Raw genomic sequence first — 18,571 nt, 5'->3', positions numbered from 1 at the left:
TGTAGTTTCAAATTTTATATGCCTAACATCAATAACATCTTCATCCTGTTCTCACAACTGTAACTCAGATGGACAATAAAGATACTCAGAATATTTACCTTGATCATGTTCTGCAAGAATATCTGTGGGGAAAATAATTTGGACATATCTGATGGATCCAATAGCTGATTTTGACCAGAAAGATACCACAAAGTATTTATCTTTTAACAACAGAGGTAATCACCTCTTTGAATGACTTATGAGGGGAAATTATTTGATTCTGTGGTGAGCTTTCTGGGTGTAGCCTGTTGGTCCTTTATGGCATTAAAATCTATAAGGCATTTACAGAGGAAAGTACTGTTTATCCAGATGAAGAATGGTAAAGTATTCAGGGTTCAAACATTTTCATTGTGCATTTTTAAAGAAAAATAAATCTGTATTTCTCCACCCATCCCAATAATGCACATCTGATGAAAAGAATAAAGAAATTGCAGTTCTGATATCCTTAAAACTATAATAAAGTAAATATATATGAAAAAAACAAGAAAAATACATACACACACAAATATAGTAAATGTATTTTTGAAGAAAATTTCTGGGTAACAAGAGACTATAGAAACTGTAATATAACTATAATAATTTAGAGAGGAGAAAAGCACAAGGGATCAACAAAGACAAAAGTTGGCACTATTATAAAAGTTTACCTACATACTACGTATTATGTGAGTTCCTAATTTTTTATTACTCATATAATCAGTGAAAAGAATTACATTAATACTATGAATGACAACACTGCTTAAAAGGTTGAAGTACATTGTCTGGAACTGTATATGGAACAAGGTTTGACTTCCTATTACTGTGGTTTATGAGAGAATGAATTCTAAAAACTTTATGCATAAAATAAGTAACTTGAAAAATATTTTTGTTGCAGGGTTTGAAATGAAGTATTAAATTATTCTTCTACTAACATGTTAATATTTTGCATTCATACAATGGAGAGCACTTACTGAAGTGTGCTTAACTGCACCACATATATCCTAGACAGAAATACCTTTAAACTTTTTCCACTTCAGGAAGAAAATAATGTTATTAACCATAAGATTTTGCTTCGAGGTCACAAAGGGAATCAGAGTAAGACTAAGAAACATCCTTTCAATCTTTTACTAGCAAAGCATGCACTATGCACATTTTATTCTGGAGTTAATAGGAACTGTCATTAATCAATCATTTTTCTCTAAATACTCTTCAGGGGCAGGGAGAGCTAAAAAAGAAAACAGAAAAATTCTACTGCTAAAGGATACTCCAGATGCCAAGTCATTAATGTACAAGAAATGTATTTTAATAACGTTGGGTAATTATAAAGCATTTATCAGCATAACTTAAAAAATATTTTAGGTCATAATACTCAAAAATTTCAAAGTATATTTTATTTAACTGCTTTACAAAAATTCAGATCATTCCCTGATTCTGTCACTAATGCCGAGATACTCAATTGTAAAAGGCACCTGGGAATTTCATGATACCATACACTGAATATAATTGTTTGCACTATCCTTTTTTCTGCATTGCTAGTCTAAGAGAAATGATGAATCCTCTCTGACTGCTCAGACATTTACAGTGTAATTAGCAATCTGCTTTAAATAAAAGCAGCTACCAACCCAGTACACAGCTGTCCCATGACAAGGATAGGGTGCAAAAATAACTTTAGATATTCTCCCACCAAACCTACACTGCATATTCCATTATAGCTGGGAACCTGGAACCAACGCAAACTTTCCAGCACAGTGTAGTTACACTTTGGCGTTACCAGCAAAGACGTAGAAAGTTTCCTCCCCTCCTTCTCTTGCCTGAGTTTTTTGCTTCTGTCTCTGGCCCAGATCTCACTCCCCTCTCAGTGGTTCTCCTTCCCCACTCACTGCAGCTATGTACTTCATGGCATCATTAAAGTCATATAGATTAAAACTGGATCATTTCAGTGATCCAACCCAGGCAGTGAGAGGCAGGGATTTCAGGAGTGAAGCCTGGCAGGGGCCATCTCACTGTTCTCTAGTGACTCCACCTGGATAATCCAGGAACAGGACAGGATCTGTGTGGTGTCCATGTACACATTGCCACAGGCACTGTCATTTCTCCTCACCACTGGTGAGAAAATGTGGGGAAATAAAGAGCAAAAAATGGGGCAGAAGTTCCTTATGCAAGTGGGATGATACCGGGTTAACAACATTCTTTTGCAGGAAAGAAGAAATCTCAGAATCATTTTAAATATCCACCCACGTATTGCTCTGAGGGATATTATTTTTCTCTACTGTAGCAATTGAATGCTTGAATGTATGGAATCACCTGTATGGAAGCACACAAGCACAGCTTCACTAGGAATATTTATAAAATACAGAAAATAAAGCAGCTCTTGTCACAACTTCTTGCACATTGGCATACTGCTGTTTATTTAAAAGCAAACAAAAGACCTTGAGATTAGTTGGTCAAAATTGCATTTCTGCTTGACGTTTTGGGAACTGACTGCTTCAGGAGTTCATAAAATGAGATTTTTCTCATGGGGGGCTTCTGGCAAAAGCACTCAATAAATAAACATTTCAATAACAATAGATGCCCTTTGGGGAATTCCTCTCTGTTCATTATGTGTTGGACGAGAACATTTAAACAAAACCAGTAATTACTTGACTGCAAAATATATTTTAAAAGACTTTTTAACGAAGAGGGCAGCCAGCCTGAGAAAAGGTTCTATGATGTATACAACGCAGCCCTGATACTTCCTAACCAGGAACTTTAAATTAGATAGCTGAGGCTGCTTTTTCGTGTGGCTGTCAAACCCTCTGAAGCCTAGCTACTATTAATGGCAATTGTCTTTACATCACTCTAAATACAGAGGCTCACTGAAGTGCACACGATTGTTTATGACCTGATGAATTGCAAACAAACCATTCCCAGAGATGAGGGAGGCTGCTGCCGGATAACGGAGGCATCCCTCCTGCCTGGCAGGTTACAGCACGCCAGCACTCAGCCAGCTGTGTGGGTGAAAGCCGTCAGAAAAGTAAACCACAATGTCCCAGCTGAAATGTAATGTACATCTAAAACATGCATCTGCTGCAACTGAGATTAAAAATGTTAGGTAGTAGTACTTTTAATCTAGAAAGACAATATTTTATATTGGATTTTTGGTCTATTTTTCCCCCCAAGCTGTATGCTACTACAGTTACAACTGTAAATTTGTAGCTGACTCTTCTGACATAAGTAAACTTATACCTACTTAAGTAAGAGAAGATTGTGAGCTTTAGAAGGCATCTGATCTATACTATTATAATCAAATTTATCATTTTTTTCCTAATACTTTGCTCTGATTTTTTTTGAATAAAGGTAAGCAGGCCTGGCTTCAAGGCTAATAAACAATGTCTTCTCCCCACGAAAAATGTAACGTCTGTTGCAATGACCTGCTAAATTTATTACTTGAAATTTACTGACTAATTACCCCCTCTGTTGGCTGTAACAACTTCTGCCTTTTTTTTAATTTCAATAATGTTGCCTTCAGCCATAATAGTTTTGTTTTTTTTTTTAACAAAGACATTCAAAGCATATTGCAAATTGTCACCCTTATGTGCTGTTGCCTTATATTCTGTTTACTAGAGATGAAATAATTATAGTGTTTATACCAAAATGACTTGAAGGTTGATTGCTGATTTAATAATATCCCCTCCCCTTCAGTTTATATTTCCCATCTGAAGGTGGGAGGGTGCACAACATTCATAGAAACAAACAATATTCTTTGTGTAAAATAGAAGTATTTCCTTTCATTAATTGTTTTACTGACTAACAACATTCTTATTATATTTTGCCTGTCAACAAATGAACGATCTGAATAAACAGAGCTGGAGCATGATCAATATGGCAAGGTCCATATCACTTTCAAGCCGTAGGTTATAATTATATTTATGAATGACAGGATTTAAATCTCCATAAATTATGTAGAAAGCTTTGCATGCCTGTTCTTCTCCCTCATGTGTGTATACTTTAGTATTACAGTATCATACAGAAGGTTTACTGTGAAACACAGTCACAGTCTATCATACCCCCTAGTGGAAAAGGATTTGAGAAACAAGTGCCAACATGGTTATGTGTATTCTTGAAGATGAGATATAGAGCTGATGCCAGATGGAAATGAGTTGAGGTTGAACCACATTGTTGAGGCAGAGTGCAATTTCTCAAGATTGGAGGAAGATGAAGAGATTACGATTGGATATTTCCAACATTAAACATTCTCTTAATGACCCTATTTCGTAAAACAGAGCTTGCCTTAATAAAGCTTAGATTTGAAATTAGAGTCACTACTTGTCTATATGTTCATTTCAAAATCCTTTAATCTCTGGAGGTTAAGAAAAGCAATTAGTAACGCTCCAGAGGATTGTGCAAAGTAAATTTTATAGCAGTGAAGGTAATTGTCTCAGGAAATGTTTGGTGGGCTTGAACTAATGACTTGCAATGTGTACACATTTCTGTGCTTACCGTGTTTAGGAATTTGAAGCTTATGTCCATTGTTTATATTACAATGAAGCCTCCTTTTCACCTTCTCAATTTTTGAAAAATTATAATGCTCATACTGCTGTAAATGTGTTATATATTATATATTTATAGATATTTAAACATACTTATGTCAAATCAAATTAATGGAAGAGAGCACATGATTTAAAGAGGCATTTTTGTAATACACTATGTTTATACGACATGATTTACAGAGCAAATGAAAGGCAGAAAATTGCAGCTGGTCATTGCCATATAATATATAAATGGATTAAGAAGTGTACACTGGCTATTTTTAATCCTTCTGTGACTCAGAGCAGCTGTAAATCCATTGACCACTTGATTCAGGTTTCACCAACATTTTTGACCAGAAATGTTGACCAAAATTTATTTTGTGAAGCATTGCATCATACTCTATTTATACTACATAAGCTGACTGAACTTCAAAGATTCAGGAAATCTGTGTAGGAAGTATTGTGTTGACCTACTGCAAAATAACTTCCCTGAACTGTTGAATAGAGAATATTGATCACCACCCAGACTTAATACTAAAAAGGCACACATCTTTCACTCTTCAATATCTTTACTGTTCAAAGATTTGCTTCATTTTGCACCTGAACCGAATAAATGTCAATGTACAGCTGTATGTATTCTCACATTTCTATTGATGTGTATGTACTTACTGTCAGTGATCAATTAAAAAATCTTTTTCTGTTTTAGTAAACTGAGTTTCTCGAGCCCTTCCTTGGAAACTCTTAACATGCTCCTTATCTGCAGATTGACATATAATGTTCTGCAACATTCTGCAATACAGCCAAAAATATATTGCATATTCATATTTATATCATTTATATACATTAAGCATGAACTGTTTGCAATATTGTCTGCAGAAATGTGGTCCTGTACTAAACATATAGCTAGTATGGAGAGAGAAAAAGATTTGTTGTACCAACATCACACCTTATGTCTGACAACGACCAAGTACTAAAGATGGAAAAGCAAAATCCCTGCTAAGAGGAAAACATTAATTGCAGTGCTCACCGGTTAGCAGCTGATTTTCTATCACCCCTTGCATTTCATTAGAGTCGATTACACCAAGCAGCTGGGTGAGGTGTAACAGATAGACCACAAAGATTAGATAGATTGACAGTTTTGGAGCAATTCACATCTTGCACATGTAACTACACAGAAACAAAACTTAGGTCTGGATTTGATGGTTGCCCATCAGACTCGCCTCCACAAGCTACATCTATCACCTCCATAAATCAAGTAATTATTTGTACTGCCGTCTTCTCTCCCCCTGCAACGATCAGTGCTGTGTAGGGACTTCATGGACCATCATTTCAGGGGGAGAGAAGAGGGCACTACAAGGTGTCCAAATAATGAAATGTATTCTGACAGACACACTATTTTAATTAGAATAATTTAAAAAGTCACAGAAAAGAGATGACTAGTCCAGAAAGGGATGCTTTCCAATAACAGCAGACCATGTTTGCTAGGTCTCTAATATCAACCTATACTAAATGATGGACTTTCAATTATTTTATGTTAATCATTAATTTTATAGTAATCATTTAATCTATATGCATCAAAATTGGGAAGAGTACACTGATAATAATTTACAGTGCAAAAGACGATGAAAGACTATTTTAAAGATTTTACAACTCACTTCATCTCAGGTGAAGATTATGTTGCTAAGCCTACAATTTAAATGATTTTAAAAAGAGACAACACTCAATTTAGAGATTGATGCCACACTCAGTTTGTCCTATTTTTATTCTTCACAAAATGCAACTTCTGATGATTACTCAATATCTGTGAATAATTTGCAGAGTTTTAAAATAATTTTTCTATTAATCTGTCACAAGCCATGAAACTTGACATTTTCACCACGCTGAGTTCATGAAAGTTGCCAGCGTTGCCTGCCATGCAAATAAGGTTCTTAATGACAGTATTTAAAAGAACAAACCATACAAGTGTAATAATTTTTTACAGCAAGAGAGTGTTTGGACCCTGAGAGAGTGGGAAAATGGTCTTGAAATGATGTTTAAATGTACAGTGATTTTTCTTTCACTCCCCAAAGATTAAGCAAAAGAATAAAAAAGTTATTTAATTTAAAGAAAAAAAAAAAGATAATTGTATTCTATTTATTTCTTCATTCTTCTATATAACTTTTAGTAGTCTGCCTGGTACACAAACAGCAGACAGTTTTAATTTTTAGGCAGTAAGCACTCAATGCATTTTACTGACTTCAGGTCTACTTAACCTCTGCACACCTGTGTTGTTAATGGAGTCTGTTGAAATCACATGTAAAATGTGTCTACTGGGATGATAGTCACCTTATGCTCAGTTTGCACAAGTGACTTTTAATAATTAATGAAGAGCATGACTCGTGTTAAGACTTTTGCAAAGGTAAACACTCAGCATGCTTGTAGCTTTGATAGGAGCCAGATAGGACACAAATTTCTTTGATGAGGACTAGGCAGCACAACCAAAGACCAAAAAAACCAAACTTTGTTAGAGTCTCAATTCAAAAAGCTTCAAAACTGAGTGCTACAACCAGAGCCCTCCTGCTTGTCCCCCTTAAGAACCCGTTGGCTTCTCATTTAGCTCTGAGGAGACCAACTAGAAGATTTGTTGCTCATCTTCCCCTGCCAAATGTGTGGTAGAGACATTTGCTTTGCAAAGGAGGCACTGTAAGTGGAATATATCAGGCTCTTTCACTCGCACCTACAGATGTATATTTGCTCCGACTGCCTTTACGACTCCTTGGGAGTACAGACTCTTCCACAGGCAGGTTGTGGCACAGCTCATTGGCCTGGATATGCAATATTTACTGGCTAGGGTGTAAAAAAAATGTGCAGAAGAATTATTTATTTTTTTCAGCTGGGTCAGCAGGTCTGTAATATTCATGCAATCCATCCATCCATTCATCCCGGTAACAAAAGCTCTGTGTTTGTGTACGTAGGAGAATCAGGTAATCAAGGACAGGAGGATTAGGAAAAACAGAGACATAAGATTAATTATTTATATTTCTTATAAGGGACTATTCTTTTAAACAAATCTCTACATGATAATCTTCTTCCATTTCTAATATTAGTTATTCTATTTGTGAACCAAGCTTTAGTTCGAGAGTGAGAATCACAGTTCTCTGTTTCTATTCTCATATCTGTCACCAAGTCCTGTACTATCTTAGGGAAAATCAAGCAAACTGTCTTGAGTATCAATTTACCCCTCTGTAGAATGGAAGCGATTACCTGTTAATAATATGTGAAATATTATATAAATTAAAACAATGGCACATATTCAGTAACTTGCTTGAAACAAAGGAGTATATCCTGCTTACCCTATAATGTTATGAACTTTAATTTCATTAAAAAAGGAATATGATGGCACTCAGTAAGACAGAGGGACGAGTAGGAAAAAAATACGAAGTAAAAAAAAAAGACAGAAAAACTTCAGAAGCTCGCTTATGTGTAAAAACCTTCTCTTGATTTGGGACCTATGAGTACATGGAAACATACCCATAGCACTGGAATTCATTTTGCTTTTGATTACAAAGGTGCAAATCCTCTGATTTAATGAGATGAAATGTTGTAATAGAAAGCCAAACTTCATACATTTTTATTTATAAGAGTCTCCCTAGATTTTTATGGTCTTTCTTTTTTGTCATCTAGAATTCATAAAATGCTGCAGGCCAAAATCCTTCTTGTTATTTTAATGTATTTTTATATTTTTCTAGCAGGAAAGTTACAGTGGAGAAGGCAAAATGATCTTGGTTATATGCACATTTATTAAAGAAAAGCACACAAAATATATTGTACCTCAGGGGAAAAAGTCACAAGACTAATGTAATGCTAAGGTTGAGAAATCACTCATTGTTAAGCAAAGGAATGCATAGTTGAAACTTCCACCTTATTTTTGTTTCCTTATCCTCATTCCTTTGAAAATTGATGTATCTTTATGTTATAAATTAGTTGTCAAATAAGACAATATGTACCAGAAAACACAATGTAATTTCTTATAAAAGCCTGCATGCAATGAGTTACAGCAGTACATTTTTCAGACAATTTGTTTTCCAGACTCATTAAATCTGTGGAAGAAGTCAAGTTTGAATAAAACTGGTGCCATTATTTCTGAGTTCTGCTTTTATAACATTTTAAACAAGATTATGCCAAATAGCCTTAGCCTGTTGGTTTGCTATTTAAAATCAAAGAAAAGATGACAAACATTGCTCAACTTTTTTGAAAGGTGTATCTTTTTATTGAGGCTAAGCATAGCACAGTTCAAATTGAAATAAAAATGTTGCTTAATTTCTGGACAATAAGTGGAATAGAAATAAAAAGTCAATCTAGTGCTAGTTTATACTATAGCACCTTAAGGAGAGCAAGATGGACTATATGTTTTTTTATAAACAAAATATTAGAACATTCCTCTCAGTAAAAATAAATGGCATGGATGGCAGAAGCCAGAATCTGTCAACCTAGAAAAAACTTTGCAAGAAATATTAATCCAAAGGTGTTCAACATAAAACACAACAAAACATTAATCACACTGAATCAAGGAGAAAGGAATCACAGAGAATCTGTACAGTAGAGGAAAGTTTGAAGATACAAACCTAACAAGATGTTGTGTTACCTATCCCACTACTGCTCAGTGGTTAAATAATCTCTCTCTCACACTATCCTGCCTCCAAAACCACCAATAATTTTCTGAGGTGTTCACATTTAGAGCATACATATACCACATGTCATAATCCATCAGCATGATGAAGTGAAAATACCAAGTACTGTTCCAGTGTTTAGGTTCTGGATGACTGAATATGATTAACTGGCTGATTGAGTTTTTCAGGTGTTAGAAAAATAACACAATGAACAAGACCTATATAGCGTGATTAGGACACTACAGCCAATGCACGTGTTCATAATAGGTGAGGCTGGGAGCTCCACTCAGCAGCGTGTGTGCCCAACACTTCCGATTTGAACACATTTGAAGCTTCTCCAAGCTTTCACCACTTGGTTTGATTTTCAGATGTCTTCCTCAGTTCAAGTTCTTTTCACTGGGATGGTTGGCTGGCTTTTCAAATTGTATTTATTCCAGCCCAACTGTCTCAGCCCTTCCTAAGAACAAGGATAATGACAGGTATTTTTTTGGTCATGTAAGACCTTTTCTTTGAAAAGGTGGTAAGTGTTTCTAACCCAACTACTTGAAAACAGATTTGAAGTATGGCAAGAATGTGCTTGTAGCTGCCCTCAGGATAAGGCTTCCAAATTCAAGGTTTTGTTAGATCACTGTTTACATAAAATTATGTAAAAGACACAGTTCACACTAAGGACATACTACAGTGTAACAGGAAAAATCAATCTTGACTTAATTCTTAGCTAGATACACAATCTTTCTTTACAAAGTCTTTTTTCAATGGGGTCCCTGACATCCAAGGATGAATGGTGGTCTAGTAGTAGAGAAGACCAATATTTTCAGGGGCCTCAACTTCATTTTTATCAGACTTCAGGAAGTATGTTGCAAATTAGGTATGGAACTATAAAGATGTAAAGGTCCTAGTGTTATTTTGAATTTTGCTTGTACCATGCAGTTCTGCTTCAGATTTGGATTCAGATTCAGTTCATTTGAAGCCAAGTCATTTCAGGCAGTTTATTTTACAGACAAAATAGCACTGTATAAACTGAGAGCTGACCTTGGGAACTGCTGAACACTCAGATTGGTCATTGAAGCCAATGGGAGCTCTGTTTCAATAAGTGGAGTTCTTTACAGAAGAGGCTGAATAAGCTATACTCTAAGACATCAGACTGGACATCTCATACTAGTAGATGCTTTGACATTAATCTCTTCATATATAACTCCAGCTCTGTATGGTCCTAATAATTCCCCAGATCTCATGTGAGTTAAGTATAACAATTCATGTTTCTCAAGTATTTTGATAGTGTACTGAAGAGCACCATAGGAAATAAAAAAACAAAACAAAACAAGAGAAAATGGGTTTTCTGACCTCAAAGCAGGATTTGAATAATGATCAATAAATAAAGCCTGGAGCTATACATTGAACTGTGAGAATAAAATGAAACACTGAAGAGGTGTTCATTAACTGAGCATTTTATTCCCTGCATATGGAATAAGACAGAGGACTGTAGAAAAGTACATAGATATGATGAAGTATTGCAAGATTATATCATAATTAGTCTTTATCAAAAGATTGATATTTTTGGTCAGCTAAACAAAAAAATAAATTTAAAAAAAATGGAAATAATGACTTGAGTTCAGTCCAAAATATTTTTTTTGTTTATTCTTATCACCAAAATAAAAGCATTTTTCTTATAAGACAAACTTAGTTAGATTTTGAAACTAGTCATTACTTTCAATTTTAAAGTTATAGTATTTTATTTGCAAAATGTCAAATCACACTGCTGTGGCTGCTGCAAACTTAGAAAGGTGTTTTTCAGCTGAAGTCTCTATACAGTTTCCATACAAACCTTCAGTTAATATGAATTTTCATTTTTCATATAACAAACTATTCAAGTAACACACTGATTTCACCTCTAGTCTCACTGTGGGTATGGAGAGTGGTCAGGTGAAAACCGAACAACCAATCTAAGGCCAGAGAGTTTGAGCTTTAGACTCCGAAAGATCATTGATTTGCTCTTTTAACTTAGTTTGGATGTACAATATGGATGCGATCAACTGCATATGATAAGGGAATATTGGTTAAGTTTTATGGCTTTGCAATCTAGGACATTTTATTAGATAAGAACCAGCATTTTCAACGTGAAAAATCTATTTATATTAGCATTTGAAATTTAGCATAAGTATCCTGTTCATCCCCAACATTATATATATATAGATTATGTCCTTATACAGGCAATTATTGTTACACTTCAAAACAAAAGCAGAAGGTAGAGATTAACACCATTTTGTGGAATTAATATAGAGTGCTCTGCTACAGATTTTCTTTTGAAAAATTAGATATGGAAATGGGCATGCTTGTTGGTCAAGTTATCACAACTCCTGAAAGGACAGTTCTTTCAGTATTAAGTTTAGGTATATTAGAAGGTAAAAGTGACAAAGAAGCCCATTAAGATTAATGGGTTGAGGAAGCCAAAGCAGTAGGAAAAAAAAAAAATGGGAAAAATAGACACCTAGAGCGAGAGGTCTTCAAGGGCAATAGGGAAAATCATATAAGGCTAAAGACAGAAATAAGAAAGAAAACAAAAAAAAACCAGTGCTACTGCAGCATCCATCAGTGAATGTAATATTCAGCTGGAAATCTCACTCTTAACTGGAGGCTGAGAATGATAGGATATGCAGTCTGAAATATGAGAAAATCAGAGTAATCTGTTTTCTTTCCATACCGAGGTACTCAGCTAAGCTTAAAGCTGAAAACCCCCTTAGCAATGTTCTCAGTAAATACCCCAAGTATGAGAACATTGAATAAAAATTCAGAAATAATTTGTATTCTCAGCAGAAACAAAATGTCAGGTATGTTTTAATTCAATGGCTTTACAGATTCTGAGTCTCCTTTCCACTACCCTCACAGTTTAGCTTACAGATTTTCATACTTTTATTATATTTGGATGTTTCTCGATAATCTCTCATGTTTGTAAATTTACTCTATAATGTGTAAAGAACTGTATTTACATGAAGAAGGTCAATGTTGCAGACTGCAGAGTGGCAATTTTTTTTTTTTTAAGTAAATACAAACCTTCCTAACACTACTACCCATTAGACTTCAATACATGATACCAGTCCAACAATCAATCACCAGGGGCATTGGACACCCATAATTAGATTATAAAATCATAACTATAGTCATTTTACGTCTGCTTGCATAATTACATCAGCATGCTAATATCCTTTTAATGGTCTCTAATGATGTAATAAGAAATAATGGAATTTATTTGACAGCTACATAACCATTAACAAAACATATTAAGCATAACTATTACTTCCATAAAGATTCAGGCTGTATCCAAAAGTGACAGCTAACATGTCGGATCTTTTCTTCAGTGTTGAAACATTTCTAATTATGAATTCCCAAAATCTATTCCCACTCATCTGCTTCACAGGGCAACAAAGTTTATGTCAATGTAAACTTGACAACAAACCAACTGTAGAAGTGGACTGAATGCTCTGGGAGCAAAGCCTGAGGCTATACTGTGAATTGCAGGCCATAGGTTAAAGTTGGCAGAATTGTGAAGGAGACAAGATAAACTGATTGCTACCATGCATCAACTAATCAAGAACTAACACAGGAATCAGTAGGAATCCACGGCAAAAGCAATTGTTCACTTACCAAGCCCTAAAGCATAGGAAAAAAAAAAAAAACAAACAAAAAAAAAAAAAAACAAAAACAAAGTACAGGGAAGAACAAAAGATATTTGCAGAGAAAACTGATTAAAGGTAGTAACGTATTTGTGAAGCAGTCCCTTTAAAATTATTTTTTTGAGAGAAAAGGACAAGAAACTCTTAAATGAGGATTTAAAGATCTTTAAAATAACTCACCACTCACCCTTTCTCCTCAGTTCTTCTTACACTATTCCTATTGAATGCAATGGCTTTGCCTATAAACTCAAATTAACCCTGTGATTCTCTGAAATCTTTGCAGTAGTCTAAAAAGTTCAGGCCTACACTGCTACTTTCTTACCATTCAGAATTCTTGTAGGGAAAAGAGAGAACTGAGAATTTTACATCAAGCTAATACTCAGGTTGGAGTTCAAAGCAGCCTTTCTAAAAAACTGAATCCCTAAGAAAAACAGTACTTTTAGTTGCCAGTAAAACAAAATAATGCAAATCACCCATGATTTAAAAATTATGGTCAAGTAAAAAGAGTTCCTGAGAGGCCTCATTCTCACACTTAGATATGTCACAAAGGTGGATTAGGAATAACCATGACAGCAAGTTCCGGAAACCCCTCTTAGTGATGCCACTCATAAGCTAACATGAGCGTTTAAAGTCATATAGTTTTCCAATGATGGCTGTGTAGTGGTGACAAAAGAACAAATACAAAAAGTGTTAATTCTTTGCTTGGTGAGGCCTTTTTATAAAGTCTGTACTACTGTTATACCTACTGGTTAGCTCTACACTTCTTTAGCATTTCAAGGGTTTAATCTCACTCAAAGCACCTCATTTTCTCGAGTAAAGAAAATTTATTATGGATGAATTCCTTACTAACTTGAGATTTGGGATACTCTTTCACCTTTTAAAAATGGAAAGACTGTGTTTGTGTTGATAGACAGAATACTTGGTCCTCTTTGGAGTTAATAACATTCAAAACACACTTTTAAAATACTGACCATACAAACAAGTACTTTTGGTGCAGTCATATGACTGCATATTAATGGACACAAAATAACCAGCTTCCCTAATGTCAGACATTAAAAAAAAAAAAAAAGAAAAGGTTGTTCATAGCTAGCTATATCACTGGAGGGATATTTTTCATTAGAGAATGAATGTACAGCCTGCCAATTGCAATGCTGTTGTGATTTATCAAATGATAAAAAATAACCAAAAGGCTTTTTGCTAACAATTAGAAAGGTAGGTGAAAGTGCTCTTGTACTGTAAATGAATGAAGTTAATGAAGCAGAACCCGTTGATTCCACAAGAGAAATTATTCCATGGGATTACCCCTTTAAATGTGCAGCTGACTTTATCTGCTAGTATACAAAGTCAAGGTTGCAAGTTCTCTTTACAAGGAAGAAGATACAATATTGTCATTTTTTGCAATTTCAAAACTCAGTTTTCATAAAAATTACATTTCGTAAAATACAAGCAAAAAGATTTTCAGCAATACAGAGAATTGTTCTAGTAAAAAAAATATGGAAATCTTTTCCTTTTAAACAACTAACACCAATAGGCATGATATTTGTCAGATTTCTAAGAAGATTTTTCTCATCAGCAGACTATTTCTCCCTACATTACAGTAATAGAAGGGGTAGATGTTTTTTCCAAATAAAACTAAATACTTCCCCTGAAGATGAAACGTCTTCAGACTACGGCTTAAAACACAGAATTAAATGATGAATTACAGTCACTGGAACTGAAAGTTAAACAAAAGCTGATGGCAGCACAAGTAAGGCTGAAAAAGATGCTGCACTTCAGCAACCTTACTCATGGCCTAAAACAAGCAGCCCCAAACCCCCTGAAACACGGGCAGGAACTGGAGGCTACCCAGACATCGGTTACTTTCTGTGTGCCAATATGCGACTTCTTTCCAGCAACCTGTCAAAACCCTCCCACAGCTGACCCTTCTTTTCCATTACTTTTCTATCAAACTATTTTTATTTTCTGTTTTACAAAGGAAGAATTGAGTTTTATGAGAAAAATATTCCTACCAAATGATTTCAAAAAATCCCCAATCTAAAAATTTTTACAAAACATGGCAAATTATAGTCCAGGAGATTAACATTCAGAGCATTCATCAGTATAAATCATATGAAGAAAAACAGTAGCTTAACATAACTGAACTCCCCGTGACTTGTCAAATGAGTAGCTGACCAAGCAGCATGACCTAGTGTGCCACATGCCAGAGTCAAAGCCAGGGACCCAACTTCTTATCCATCTCTGATGTCATTTTCCTCCTCAGCAACACTGGCTACAATGACCTTTCACAAGACTTTTCTTGCCCAGAAACTGTTAAATAAGGTTGGTAATATTTTTACAGCACTTTGGGCATTCTATTTTTCCCTACAGAAGCATAGGAAAATCTCAATCTTTATAATTTTTTCAAAATAATTTGTTACTGTGTGTAGGGGACATTACAAAGATCATCATGATATTATTTTTCGCAATCTCATTAATCTGGGTATTAAAGAATAGATGCTTCTTTGTAAGACAAACTATTAAAAAATAATGAGAAATACAATAAAATAAAAAGGGGCAAATTCCATGTACATACTTGACATCATCGAAGGCACTCATCTGCAGCTTCAGAAGATCTGCCACTTTCTTTATTAACTCCAAGCCCTTTTCCACACTCAGGGGGCTGTTGAAAGGGAGCAAGAAAACAGAGGATTACAAAAATGGAACTCATCAATACTTGAGAGGCTAAAAGTCCCAAAAGAGTTATCACCTTGGCCTCTTAGAGTCTGAAAGCCACCACTAACTGTATTCCTGTCACATAGTGATCGTGATATCAAGGGAATTGGGATCAGGTGCTTCTTCAGGCATGATGAATCACCTGAATTTTCCAGCAATAAGACAAACAATAAGGTGTAAATGGAATTGTTAGGAAGTGTAATGGGCCCATGATGCAGCAACCAGTTCATCTCAGTCCTCAATAAAAAATGTAATAAAGTAAAAGGACAGAAAGAGAGAAAAGGATTGACGAGACAAGGAGGGAAACAAACAATGAAAGTCAAATTGCAGACTCAGTATCAAATGGACAAGGGAAAAGCATATTTTTAAATTCATTAGTTTTTAAAATGAATCTTCACCCAGTGAAAGGATACAAAATTATTATGGATTTGAAAGTAAACAATGGAGCAAGGCACACAGTCCAGAGGACACTGATTAGATACACAGGATTCAGTTTGCTGTGTGCATGCACTGCTTACAGAACCCGCTTTAAATCTTTTTAACCTTTGTCAATGCCACATTTACATTTTTTAATTTAGAAAACAGCTTGCAATCAAGCCTGACACAAGAGGACTACTATCATTTTAAAAATCACTTTTCTAAATGCAAAATTTATATTTGCAAAAATTTCAGGTTATTAGAGTTGTTAATACTCTAAAGACGCATTAAGAACATTCTGTCCCTGATATACAGATCATACCTTGTTTAGTTGTTGTTCAGTACTGTGGAACCGAATACAAAAGTATTAAGAAAGTAAGAAGGTAAGGAAATGATATAGCAATGTCCAGTGATACAACATTCTGTCCAAATTGTGAATACAGTATTTTTCTCAACATTGTTAAAACCCCAAAGATCATAAAATTAAACCTTACAAGCTTGATACTTATCTAACTTATGCCACAGTAAATCAGAAACAACTTTGATGAGACTAACCCAGGGGAAAAAAGGTTCTGTATTTTTTCCTTCACGGATTTATAACAAGTAGGAGAAGGAGGTGTCAAAAAAAGTATGTACTATTAGACATGATCTTTTCAACTGGACTAAGGGGAAAAAAAGATTTTTCAAAGCTCTGTACCTAGGTTATTATTTCTGCTTCACAGTGAAAGATTTTTAATCTAATTTGATATCACAGTAATCATTGCCACAATTTTATTTATTGTATTCGATGAACACTATTTATTTATTTATTTATTTATTGCAATGGGTTCTGCATACACTGCCCTAAGGGCACCTCTATTTAAATAATTGGATGTCTCATGTGGATCTCAGTTAGGATGGAATTGCTCAGCCTCCCTTCATGCTACTAACCCAAAATGCTCAAGAGACCTCCTGTCACACAAGCAGAGGTAGCCCCTCAAGGCACCAGATAAATTTAGAGTTTTTCTAGATGTCTAAGACAGAAATGTTCTTGTGTGAAAGTAACAAAAGAATCTGATTGTTTCTGTAAGGAAAAAAATGTACTATAGATTATTCATAAAACCCCTATATTTCAAGGACTGACAGTGGGTAGAAATGTGATTATTCCCATCACTATGAAAGCAGATTGTCATAGTGACTCAGGGGCTTATGTGTTAATTAAATCTTTTCTCCCAAAGATGTTGGCTTAAATTTTATGGAAATGATTGGTGTCAGCAAGTGGGCTTTTACTGTAATAGCAAGTCTACGCGGCAGTGCAGGCAAAGTCTGCTTCATACAATGGTGTCTTTTTTTTACCAAGGGAGTCTCATTTGTAAAAGCTCAGCCTCCTACTCCCTTCTTACCCCTCCTCCCCCGAGACAGCATTCCCCAGCTTCAGAAACAAGGTATGCTGCAACAAGACAATGTAGCAACAGTAATGAGGGACTAATCAGAGCTATCGAATACTACAACCCAGCAAGAATGCTGGGGAGAAAAATGGTACTGGAAGGCCATTCTCTTGCAAGCCTGAGCATCAGGAGTAGGCTTAGTAACTCTCACCCAATACCAGACTAACACACATAGGTTCACATAGTCACATGTTGTTAGGCTAAGAAAATGTCATTTGGAACAGCACAGGAAAGCTGTAGAAGCAGTACTTTTCAGTACCAACACTATTAATAATCACACTATTACATTTAAGGATTCACATTAATAATGATTAATGTATATCATAATATTTTCCAATGCAATTTTTCCAACTTAACACTGATACATACTAGTACTGTTCTGTGAAAGTTGTACTGTAGGAGAGTTGAATATTCAAAACCTTTCTCTAAAAATGCCAGAACATCATTATCCACACTGTATTTCTGCTGTGCTTTTATTTAGTGTTGCATTTTACTCAGTGTTTCATGGTTTGTACAGCGATTGCCTCTGGCTTTGTTTACACAGAGACAATACACTGTGCCCACCAGCAGAGTGTTAAGCAGACTAGCCTACCTTGCAACAGCATCATACACCGACATCACTCATCTGGATTTCAGGTTTATGCAAGGACTGTTACCAGAAGACAACTTGCAAACATTACCTATCCTCCTGCCCGTGGTCCTCCCACACATCCCCAGTGCAAGCACACAGTACTTGTGGAACAGCCACTATTTTTGATCCTTCACATATTATGCTTGGGTTTTGGCTTGTTTGATTCAGTCCTAAATGGGAAAAAGTTTCTGTATTATGGAGTGGGTTTTTTTCTTACGAATATTAATTGTGAGGGTTCAACACCTATGGACTTAATTCAAAGAAGAAAAAAGTAGTTCAGATAAGAAACAAATAGTGAGATACTTCAGACAGAAATTGTAATAGCAGAAAAAAGTCTCTTTAGACCACCCTGACAATGAAACTATTTTATCAAGGCCAAAGACTTGAAGGAAAGCTAAGAGCGGGGGTAGGGTTCATACTACTTTGTCTGAGCTGTCACAGAGGTCATTCCAGTTGCCTATAGCAAGGGAGAAGAGAAGGAAACCTCTTTTTGGTGGTGGGCCTTGCTGGCACTCAGAGCAGCATGGCACAGAGCGAGTCT

General features: G+C 35.3%; 1 protein-coding gene across 1 annotated transcript in view; it reads right to left on the bottom strand.

The window, feature by feature from the left end:
• The window catches only part of PTPRN2 (protein tyrosine phosphatase receptor type N2), a 664,155-nt gene that overhangs the window by 364,715 nt on the left and 280,869 nt on the right, over positions 1-18,571 (bottom strand). The window contains exon 10 of the mRNA XM_042802176.1: positions 15,416-15,502. Coding sequence (XP_042658110.1) covers positions 15,416-15,502 — 87 coding nt within the window. The remainder of the gene's footprint in view (positions 1-15,415; positions 15,503-18,571) is intronic.

Source organism: Tyto alba, unplaced genomic scaffold, assembly GCF_018691265.1.
Source record: "Tyto alba isolate M040663 unplaced genomic scaffold, T.alba_DEE_v4.0 Super-Scaffold_38, whole genome shotgun sequence".
NCBI classification, from domain to species: domain Eukaryota; kingdom Metazoa; phylum Chordata; class Aves; order Strigiformes; family Tytonidae; genus Tyto; species Tyto alba.
The sequence above is the reverse complement of the archived record's forward strand: the minus strand, read 5'-3'. Positions and strand labels throughout refer to the sequence as shown.